At 35.8% G+C, this 12207-nt stretch overlaps 1 protein-coding gene across 4 annotated transcripts in view; it reads right to left on the reverse strand.

Moving 5' to 3' along the window:
- Positions 1 to 12207, reverse strand: part of TTC8 (tetratricopeptide repeat domain 8) — a 37927-nt gene that overhangs the window by 13248 nt on the left and 12472 nt on the right. For all 4 annotated transcript variants that reach the window (XM_071745797.1, XM_071745794.1, XM_071745795.1 and 1 more), the window contains 5 exons: positions 10648 to 10711; positions 10335 to 10494; positions 9443 to 9532; positions 7543 to 7587; positions 1089 to 1174 (listed from right to left, as the gene is read on the reverse strand). In XM_071745797.1, the coding sequence (XP_071601898.1) occupies positions 1089 to 1174; positions 7543 to 7587; positions 9443 to 9532; positions 10335 to 10494; positions 10648 to 10711 (445 nt within the window). The remainder of the gene's footprint in view (positions 1 to 1088; positions 1175 to 7542; positions 7588 to 9442; positions 9533 to 10334; positions 10495 to 10647; positions 10712 to 12207) is intronic.

Consider the following 12207-nt stretch of genomic DNA (forward strand, 5'->3'; position numbering starts at 1 on the left):
GCCAATGGGGACACAAGATAATTTTGTATCCTGAAAATTGCATGTGCCTGCTTGGATACTTTAGTCTGTATAACATTCTATAAAAATCCTGAAAGGGGTGAATGACCTCTAAGTTCAAAAGCAAAACAAAACCAAATCAGTATAATCCTCTAAAGTATGTCAAATAAAGGTTAAGGACAGTGAAGAACTTAGTTAGTTTGGGCATCTAAAAAGAGGCAATTTTTTCAAACCAAGATACAAAATGGAATTTTAAAGGGCTAAATGCTTTGTATTTTCAGCCTCTTCATCCAAGAATTGCTTAATAAACTGTAAAGAATGCAGATGATGCTTCAGGTTTTTTACAAACAATACAATATCCACACGTTTTACATTCATGGAAAAAAAACACGGTAAAAGATGAAAGGGGAAGCTGCCTCATTATTTGTTTGGATTATGGGAAGTGGGGTTGTATCAGGAGTTTCACTTCATTTTGAAGAACTGGCTGTTACAACCATAGCTACTCAGCAACCACCCTAAGCTGCTTGCACCCAGCTCTCCTTCCTGCTGTTGCCACTTTCCTCAGAGAGGCACATTGCTGTGTCACCAGGATCAGATGCTCGAGGATGGGGTGCCAGTCCTAAGGTTTTGCTTTCTTTGGAACTAGTACTTGAGAAATGTAATATTGGCAGGAACAGTCTAACATGAATATTTCAATTTTCCTTATTTCATAAATCTCATAAAGCATATTTCATAAAGCCCTCACTGATATCTAATTTCTCATGTTAATTCTGTAATATTAATTTTGTGTGGTCTATTTTAACAATAGTTCTTTGCATTTATTGTCAACTTTTCAAGCAGCTGCTCTGAAACACATTAACAAAGGTGAAGATGCAACTAGTTCAGTTACTTAAAGGTACTCGGTGTTGATGCCTTTACCTCAAGAAGTTGAACATAATTTCCTTTCATATTAAAGGAGACTTGACTGTAAGCACAGCACTCTACAAATGAACACTGAACTATTTCTCAGTGCTCAGCACTGTATAATATTTCCAGTATTCAGGTCCTGCACTGATACTCACAGATCAGAGAATAAATGAACAAGAGCTTACCTATAGTAGCACTTCCCAATTTGGACTTTCCACCACCAGTCCTTGAATTGTGCATGCTCAGTGGCAAGGGCTGCCAAATCTAGAGCCTTCCAAAACAAACCCATCAACTTAAGTTATTACCTTCAATGTTTACACAAAGAAAAAGAACACGAAGCAAACATTGTGAAGATTTTTGTAAAGAGCAAAATCTAAAAGGACAATTAAAGTGAAAAAAAAAATTAATGAGAAAAATAAAATTAAAAAAGTAAACTTGAGTTGGGGGCACTGCTTGGTGTTTATTGTTTTTATAGTTAAGTGCATAAAGTATGTGAAAGAATAATTTGTCCCTACAAGAACATGTAATCCAAATAGCTTCTGGTAATTCAAAGAGAAAACATAAAATTTGATCAGAGAACTGAAGTGCTGCTCCAGAATATACAGAATATTTGTGTAAGCTGATACACAGTTCCAAGCTTCCCATCTTTGCTTACTGTAAGTTGTCAGACAAGTACAAATATTCTAAAATAAAGAAATCAGTTCACCCAGTTTAAAATACTGTAGAAATTCCCACTCATTACTAATAGCAGGCTGCCTGCACTTCTGAGAACTCTCAGATATATTGTCAGAAATGCTTCTTACTTTAAAAAGTCTATCACAGAAATAATTATTTTATGATAGACAAGAAAAGTAGATAAATATCATAAGAAACTGAGAGCTATTGAAGAGGGTGGAGGTCTAAAAATCTCTTTTATCTTGTATATTGTAAAAGTATATATGCTAAGCAATGTGCTACCATCAGCCAACACAGACAGATTCTATGGCTTTTTATGTTTTAGGTGTAATTTCAACATTTATGTTAAAACAAATAGATGTGTGTTCTATACCAAAAACTACCCAAGAAGCATTGTTGGTGTTCCTTTTTTGAAAAATTCCATTTTGTCCCAGAAGATATCAAAGCCACACTATATTTGTTACTCGTATTTTAGGGATATCATAAAAAATAGTCCAAAACCCTTAACAGTATTTTTATAACAAAGAACTGACCTTTTTTCTCTTTTCATAAACATTTTGCAGACCACAGAAATCAGAAACCAGCTATCTACTAGGAACAACAAAGGAAAAGTTCTGTGCACTGGCCACTCAGCAGGCAAGAAAACAGTAATTTCCAGGAAAAAAATAGTCTGAATACTTGAAAACCTAGAAAGAGAGTAATTTAGTGACATCTACCTCTGGGTTTGATTCCTGTTCTTCCTGCTAGCAAAATGAGACTGGAAATCACTAACAGGGATATATACTACGTAACACAGCAAACTAGTGGAACTGTGACACCTTGGACAAGTTGCTGTCTTTTGGCTCTGTGAGAAAGTGTTTTTTGTAGAGATATGAGCTAAGGAGTTGCATCGATGCTGTCCTCAAAGGGAAAGACAGCTGTCATTCCCTGCTTCTGTGACAGGACACAGACAGCTGAGGAAAGCTTACAACTTCTTCCAGTTAAGGTGGAATTCTTGAAGACCTCAGGGGGCAGCCAGCTGTTATCTCAGTTGTTTCTTAATGGCTTTGCAAATTGCCCAACAGGGCCTCTGGAGTGACAGCTATAATGGAGAAGGAGCTGGCTTCAAGACTGAAATTACTGTTTTCCCCTCCAGTCAAACACTTTCTTTCATCTAAAGGTGCATTAAGCAATTTCTTCTCAGTACTGGGAAAATTTGGTAAAGCAGTAATGTTAAAATATGGGTTATTTTTGTTGTGTTTAAAATGTATAAACAATGTGACTACATGTCAAATCCCACACCTACTTCAAATGCAGCATGGGCAGCTACTTACAATGAGGGAGGAATATACTGCAAACCATGTGCTGCAAAGAGCTTTCCCGAGAGTGTGCTGATGACAAGTATTCAAGGAGAAGGAATTTATAAGAATGATCCCTCCTGTAGCTACACATTCAGCTTTCTTTCTGATACTCTAATTATTACTGATAACTATTTTATGCAAGGCTAACAATTCTGGCTGATGGTGGACAATGGGGACTAAGACTGCTTCAGGCTTAGTAGACACTAAGATCAGCAGCTTCTGTCGGTTCAGATCCTGGACTCTTACTGGGATCTTATTACTAATGTCAAGAAAAAAAAGCATGACTTCATTTTGAAGTTAGTTTCTGAAATCAATTCCTGTTTTAATACTCTCCTACTAAGTGAGTACAAAAGGCCTGGGAAAATCCTGTTTCTGATACTTTACCAGCAACCACAAAAACTTTAATCCAAAAAAAATTACATGTTACCAATGTTTCTAAAAAGTATTTGCCTGAAAAGGCTTGGTGCCTATTTGTATGCTGGTAGTTAGACTTCCTGCTGGTATCGCAAGAAAATCTTTTGACAATGTGGCCCTTAAAATGTTACTAAATTGATTAAAATAGACTTTTAAAAGTCAAAGCCTTCACATTGCCATGTCAATACCAACTGCTAGCATATTTCAATTTCCATTTGCTACGAACTTTTTTTTTTTTAAATTGCACTATTTAGGGACAAAACAATGTTCAACCTGCACAGCATATTAATTTAAACCAGTCTATAACAGCCAGCAGTAAGCAGTAAGCCTGTCCTGCATTCCCATGCATTGCAGAATGTTGGTGCAGCCATATTATTAACTAGAAGGGAAACACAGTGTGGACTGTAGACTGGCAGACACTGGTACATACTTTTAAGTTTGCATCCAATGTATGTATCAAAAAAAAAACTACACTGATTGTCGCAGAAAGGTCTAATAAATTTTAGGATGTAACTCATCATCTGAAAATGTTGGAAATCGTTAATCTATAGAGCACGTAGCTTCGCTACTCATGGAAGCAGGAATATATTTCAATAACAGTTTTAGACCTGAGAACAAGTTTATTTTACTCCCAGTTCTTATATTTGTGCTAATAAAGATACTGCTCCTCCCTAATACTTAGTGGGTTTTGTATTTAAAAAAAGACCAAGTTTTTCTCAGAGAATAAATCACAGCTGGTTTAAAATTTAAAAGATTGTAGATTAATTGCAATGGTATTTAGCTTGATTCTGAGATTAACTTTCCTACTGTTACTTTCCTTAGCTAAACTGTATTATAACTAAACCTTCCTGCTAGAAATATGGGACAGTTTGTAGGGTTGTGGTAATTTACTATTGTATTGCAAAATTAAATTGGTAAATGTAAATTTGTTTGAATCTTAGTAATTTCATACATAGAAACCAAGAAACTAAGATAAATGGAAACAATTGCAAATGTCTGTGGCTTTTTTCACTTGCTTATGAATGGCAGTACTTACCCAGCAACAATTATTACCTGAAATGTTATTTGTAGACAAATCAACACAAGCCAGTTCATAAGAAAAGTGGGTAAACTACATTAGCCACAGTCAATTTACCACAACTCCTTACCACAGTTCAGGTTAGGGTTTGGTTAGTCTCCCAGATTTCTATAGTTTGGAAATTAACATAATTCAATTATAAATAGATTTTGATCAGGGAATATAAACTTCAGAGTACTAGGAAGAACTAAGGAATTATCAGGGATCAGGACTTGTGGCCCTGTGTATATGCTGTATGCCCGTTTTAATTCCTGAAGGACAAAGTGTCTTGTCATCATCACCCACCTGTGAATGACAGCAGAATGTGATGTCACAGTCTACTGCTGAAAAAAGGAGCAGCAGAACTATTTCTGGACAAGCCTTTTAAGCTGTCATGCTCTGACAGCATTTACCCCACAAAATGGCTTTTGAAACAGCTCAAGGGTATAGAAAGTCAGTTATTAAGTAAATGTATTCAAAAGGAAACAAGACAAGAACAATAATGGAAAGGGTAATAGTAATTTCTTCAGAGAAGTGTTTAATATTTCATTAAATAAGATGAAAGAGTTCTGAATATAATTTCAAGTGCTGCAAAAGCTTAGTGCTTCTCTCTTCTTGCAACCCCACATTTCCAATAATTGATAGATTACAGATGTATGTACTTTTAATTTGAACTTAGTTCCTAGCATTATTTGTCTAGTTGAATGCACAATGATTAATGATATTTCTCAACTGAAATTGCTGAGGCTTTTTTATTTCTTTCTATACAATGTCAGAATACTAAACAGAAGATAAATAATAAAACTGCCTTTGCCTCTTAAATAATAATGCAGTTGAACAGTACAGACTGTTCCAGATCAGCCCAGTGACAAAAGAAGGATATTGTCACTACTACTTTTGTGTTTCATTTGCAAAACAGTGGTCTTCCAATTCTACTCATGCACAAATTCCCAAGTAGAAGCTTTTCAGTCCATATGGTCACAAACTTAAGCCAACTTCCCAGGCTTCCCAGCCTTCGAAGCTCTTTCATCTCATCTCATGCAGAAAAGTGGTTTAAGAATGTGCTACATCACACAGTTGCAGGTAACACAAAGATGAAAGAGAAGTCAGCAAATGCTCTAATGGGTGATCAAGCAAGTTTCAGATCAATTTTTAAGCAGTTAATATATGTGCCATTTCTCTGCTGAATCCTAAGCAATATTTTTCAGGAAGAAGCAAGAAAATGAACTAGTGAAGTGCTTTTAGTAGGAGAGGTGAATACACAGTGATGCAGCCAAGTTTAAGCAAAATTTAAAGACTTTTTTTTTAAGAAAAAACAATGCAGATAAGGTTCAAAAGACAAGGATGACCGTTTGGAGAATAATATACTGAAAATGGTGTAGAAACTGAAGAAGAAAAGAGGAATGATAGCAAATAAGAGAAAGCAAACTGAACAGTTAAAATGAATTCTTCAGAGCATTACACTATAATGGCATCTCACACTATGAAGAGTGACACTATTTTTTTCCTACAAGATGCTACCATCAACCAAACATGTTGATGTTCATCTCATTACACAACAAACAGTGATGACAAAGTTGACATTTTTTTGCTTACAGATACATATCCAAATGGCTACTGTGTAGAAAAAACATAAACCAAACTTTACCTGCAAGACAGTCAATCAGTATTCTCAACAGAGATTTAAAATACATGCAGTATACGGTAAAAAAAGCCTAAATGTTTTTTTTCTGCAGTGCTTGGAAAATTCCTTGCATTGTATGAAATTATCTGTCTAGCCTAGAGAGATTCTGCATGTCCTTAAAGTGCAGGTCACAGGCATGTGTGGCATTTAATCAAGTGACCCTTTTATTCTTAGTGAACTGAGTTCTCAGTAACAAACAATAAAAATTGTAATTATTAGTGGAATAAACTCCAGGCACTTTCTACATATTCTGTATAAGAATATGTAAATGTTAATTGCTGTATCTCTCTGACATTTCTGACACTTGCACTTAATGTTTCAACCACATTTAGGATTAATAGTGCATTGCAATTCAATCCTCTTAAAAGAATGCTATGCAATAAATTGACAGTGTAGAACCATAATAATATGATACTAGATAAAAAAGCTTCACATAGCAGTACATTTGGAAATGGTTATGATATATGTCCACAACAACAAATATATTTTTTTGTGTGTTATTAACTGGAGAGTTTAACTTAAAATCTAATCACAGCAGTTAGTAGTACTGCAGATAATTCAATAACTGGTTAGTCAGATATTCATTATTGACACAAGCAACTCTTTCAAACAAACTTCAAGGAGAAATTTTTATTCCATTTCAACCGGGTGCACATGTGTAACATAGTAATGAAATATTTTGACACTTTATTCACTGAATAAATGAATTATTTCCCTGTGTGAACTGTCAAAAATGTTCTGCAACCTTTATCTACTTCTGAAAGTTGGAACAATATGTACCCAAACTTGACCTTACCAGTTCAGGAACATATGAAGAACCAAGGAAAAAAACATTGGATAAGGTAAGAGAAAAACTGTATTATTAGGAAAAGTTTTTCTGAGGATAAATGTTATGGACAACCATATGGACAATATAATCTTTCTCTTGAGGGAACAAAACACCTCAGCACTATGTAATTACATTTCCAGTAAGTGTCCAAAGTCCTATTGGTATTTTATTTTTCCACTGTTGCACCAAATACATTTCCTTTCTATTGACCCAAATGCATAAACAGTCATCTTAGTAGTTTAAAATGTCAAATGACGTCCAATTAAATTATTAACTATTTTGTTAGATATTATCACCTTCTTGTGTCAATAGCCTTCTGAAACTTAGTGCTTACTCCCCAGCCTCAGGACCTCCGAACTTCTCAGGCAGTGCAGCCACCAAACACATTGCAGCTACTGCTCAGGCTCCAGTAAATTCTCTTAAAATGACTAGAGACAACGGAAAACCTAGTTTGAAGCACTAGAGTATTATGTTTCTCAAAAAAAGAGAGCACCTCTATCTTGGTATTTGCAAGTTACCATCTCTGATTATCAGCCTATTCACTTCTATAATACCTGGATCCTTAGCTTAGCAGAATACTAAGAAAGATAACTGAATGGTACTCAATAAAAAACAAAAATGGAACATAAAAATTACTCACATTTTTAATGTCATTTTCATGGTGAAAAATATATTCAAACAATGCCTGTCAAAAGAGTATTTAAAGCATTATCATATTTGTAGATAAAAATTGATAGTATAATTTTAGAGCAATACAGAATCTTTATTATGGGAGGCAGAAATTAATTCATTATGAAAGCAAATCACATCCACACATCGCAATGCTGACATTTATATTTAATGAAGACATGAATAGACAAAAATGTGTATAGATGTGCCACAGTGTCATTACAGGAAGGCATTTTTATTCTTTATTTGTTGCAATAGATTAGTGGAATTGTCTCTTCTCTTTGGTCCTTAAAGTAAAAAAAAAAAAAAAAAAAAAAAAAGGCAGCTATATTTTGAAAGTGAATACAGATTTAAAAACCCAGCACCATTTCCTCCTCCAGTTCAATAACAGGAAAGCATTCAGTAGAAGTGAGAAAGTCTAAAGTGCTCAAAAGGTGTTTTCCTGCATGGCCAGCGCAGTGATTTTACTGCTATTAGCTATAGTCCCTGACCCTCAACAGGATTTAAATGACTGAACAGTCACTTGGATAAAAGTTTTTATTTATTAACTCTATTAAAAATCCACAAGGTAAAAACAATAAATCTTCCTGCCATAAACTAGTTGCTAACTGAGATTTACCAGAGGCTCTCTCTGGAGACAGGTGATGATAGCTTATATGTCAATTAAGGAGTTCCCTGAGACAGTCCTTAACACAGCTGATGCTAGTCAGTGAGAAGTCCCATTCCTGTATACTTCAAAACTCTGGAAGACCTAGTCATGCAGTGAAAAGATCAATAATCTAACTAAAAAAAAGCCATGAATATACTTAGCAAACACATAAGAAAGAAGTGTGTAGGAGGAGTATATGTCAACATGAATACACAAGCTAATTACATGTATTTAATAGTTTCAAGATTTATTATGTTTTTGCACCTAGGAGAGGTGACCGCTCAAAGAGTTTCAAAACTTCAGTCAATAATTCTTAACACAGAGCACAGCCTGCAGTCTCAACCCCTGAGACTTTTTTTTTTTTAAATTATAAATCCATGTAGCTTCAAATTTAAATTTAGATCTTCCATTTTGTGTGAAATGTTAATGTCATAATGCATTAGCTTCATAATAGCGACAAGTACACTCGCTGCCTATGGATGTTTCTATGTCTGTTGCTTTACAAATTTTGGCTTAAGCCTCTTTTCACACAAAACTGAAGGAAAACAGAGCTGCCCCCCTGGTGCAGAAAATGCTAATTAAAAATCACAACTGTCAAAAATACATATGCTTCTCATTTCTGAGAGCTATTGCTGAGAATAAGTAATTCATCTGAAAGCTAACCTACCTACTACTTCAACAGTAAATAGTTACCAAACACTATTAAAAGCTGTCTTCAGGCAGAAGAACTAACCCTAGCTTCTTATACATGTGTCTTGTGTTTCTTAATCCTTCCCAGGGTTCTCCCTGTTTTACAGACAGTGATGGATTTAGAGTAAGGTGTGTGCTGGCTGATTGCTGGCAATGACATAATTGGACAGTTAGTTTTTTCAGAACTGATAAAGAACTGACTCATAATTTCCCTTAAGAGATAGATGGACTTCATCTTCAAGGTCTTTCCCAAAATGATGCCCATACAAATATTTCAAAGTTATTTACCAATGGAGTATTTTAAGCTATACAAATGTTTTTCATAGATCATAGTTTCAACATAACCTCTTCAGACATATTTCAAATCTGGTAATCATTGTTGAAAGATAAGTAGCACACTATCTTTATAAACCTCACACCTATAAAAATGTTCATCACTGTTTGTATTCCTAATCCTACATGCAGTAGGATAATGCATAATGACAGAAAATATGAAAAAGACATCACAACATTAACCAAAATAATTACATACCTTTGCCAGTTTGGGCTTCTGAGCGTATTTTGCTAAATTCAGTCGAGACAGATTTATGAAAGGGCCATCTGGATTTGTTATCATTGAAGCCTGAAGGGGAGAAAGAATTTTTTAAGTGGGAAGATGCCCTATGCTTTTCCTGGAAAATTTCGAAGTATTATTAGTATAAAAAAATGCAAATACCCAACTGCATTTGTAGATGCACTGCTCTACTGTGCAGTACAGACCCTTCTTATGAATTTCATCTTTTCCGAAAGCCAGGATTCTGTGCTACTTCCATAAAGTCCCTGAAAGGAATTGCATGAACTACCTTCTGGAACTACCCTCTTCTTCCCTCTCTCCTCTATTTCCATAATGTGCCTAAGCATGTAGCTTGGACTGTTAGATGGACAGAAGGCAGCTGGGATAACAAAAACATCAAGGAAGATTTATCCATTAATGTGATGATAATCTGTATAACATGTTCACACAAGTTGAAGATTATTAATTTTACCAATAGAACAGCATAAAAGTAGTACAGTTTATTTTCCTTATGTTCTGAAGAGACAGACACTGAAAGAATAGTAATTGTTTTGGAGTAAACTGAAAAACTTGGGAGAAATTTTCAACATACACATGGTGAAATCATGCCATAGTCTTTTTATGGCCTCCAGTGACTAAAAATCTCAAATAACTTATGAATCTGGAATTAATGTGCATTTGGTGAAATCTTTGTATATTTTTTATATGCACATACTAGAAAAGTAACAAGAACTGTACTTTGAAAAGAATTTAAATAAAAAATTAAAACTGCTTGCCTCCTTCAAACTTGAGTTAAGGTCAACTACTATGTCACTGTACAAGATACTCTGCTCAAGAAAGCCATCATTCTAACAACAGTCAAATCACTTACCGTTCCCAGCCTGCCAAATCTCCCAGACGCACTGGTAATTGGACGAGCTGTGAGACCTGTCCGAGGGGTTTTTATAGCCTGTTCCATAGTACTTGGCCGTCCACTCTGTGTGCTGGGTCTCACAAATCCTGTAATAGGTCTTCCTGATTGAGTTACTGGCCTGAAGGTGTTAAGCACATTAGCCTTATGTTGAGTGGTATTTATCGATAGAGAATCTGAATGTTTATATATGAATCATTTCATTTTCAGAAGTTAAATTTAGAATTTGCCACTTGCAATGACTCGTATTTTTAAAAAATAAACAATCACATACCTAACAGCTGGGCTGGGGCCTCCACCTTGGCTAGTTCCAGGGAGTTTCAAAGATGTTCCTGGTCCTATAAAATAAGAGCATTTCTCACTTCACATTGAGATACTATACCCTTGTCCAGGAGATGTTCAGAGATGATTGTGTCTTACAATACCCTGGAAATTTCTTTGTTCAAACTGAGGAGACATAGCACCAGAAAAAGAAGTTGAAAAAAAAAAAAAAAAAGACATTGCACTATACTACTGAAAAATTGTTTAATTGACTATTACAAGGTACCTACTAGAATGAGTATGATTTTGTCGCTTTTACTCTCCCCATTCTCTCCCCCATCCCACTTGGGAGGGAGGGAGCAAGTGGATGAGTGCTGCTTAGCTGCCTACTGGGGCTAACCCACAATTTTCAAGAACATCTTAAGAGCAACAGAGAGCACTGAAGTAAGAAATATTACTGGTACAAGGAAATAATGCTGATTTGAAATGGTATAATCTGGGACAAAAATAGTAATCAGACTGGAGTAAGTAAAACAAAGCCTTCAGCTACAAGGCAAATGGAGAATGGTATCCCATGTTACCAGACCCATGCAGAACACTCGTCCCCAGTTTAGGGCACCATAAAGCTCAAAGTCATCCATATCCAAAGGTCATGTATGAAAATACTGAACTGGCTTCAGCCCAGATGAACAGACAAAGGGTCCTTCTTTTCATATACTTCTGTTTCAACAGTGGATCATTAAGAATCAGTAGTTCCTCAATGGATTTTCCATAACTTTCACTGATTACAGTCAGTTTTCCCGACCTCCTCAGTCAATGTCTAAGAGATGGCTTTAGAAACCTTATTAAAAGCAAGATATGACATCTATGCCTGCTGGTCTCTTTACTGCTTCATACCATGTAGAGAAAGAAATGAGATTTAAGTTGACACAGCCAGTTCTTGACAAATCACTGTTACTCGTCTACTTTTCAGGTATTTGTGAACTGCTATTATTCAAAATGTTTCCAAAAACTGAAGTTAAATTAGTAGCTATATAGTTTCCGTCCTTCTTTTCTTCCCCCAAGATAAACCCCAAGTATGCCCTTTTTCAGTTTTCTCTCTCTCCCACCTTCAAGCTGTAACTACCTCTGACATACCCAGTCTTGCACTTTGGCCAACCAAGTCCTGGAGCACATCAAGCACAGCAGATGATTGTCCCACATTACCCTGCACTGGTGTGGCCCCATCTTGAGCACTGTGTGCAGTTTGGGGCACCACAGTACAAAAGTACAAAAAAGGACACAGAGCCACTAGAGAGTGCCCAGAGGAGGGCTACAAGGTTGGTGAAGGGTTTAGAGGGGAGGGGGAAGCCATATGTGGAGCAGCTAAAGGCACTTGGCCTGTTCAGCCTGGAGGAGACAGAGGGAACACCTCAGAATACCTTTGAAAAGGAAGACTTCACATCAGGCATAAATTGTACACAAAGAAGTAATAGCTGGAACTATAGTTGGTGATTCCCAGTAAACATTCAGCAGTGATATAATCTTGCAAATAAAAAATTTACTAAAGACAGCAGGGAGGTCTCTCTCTGAA

This window comes from Heliangelus exortis, chromosome 5 (genome assembly GCF_036169615.1).
Source record: "Heliangelus exortis chromosome 5, bHelExo1.hap1, whole genome shotgun sequence".
NCBI lineage: Eukaryota > Metazoa > Chordata > Aves > Apodiformes > Trochilidae > Heliangelus > Heliangelus exortis.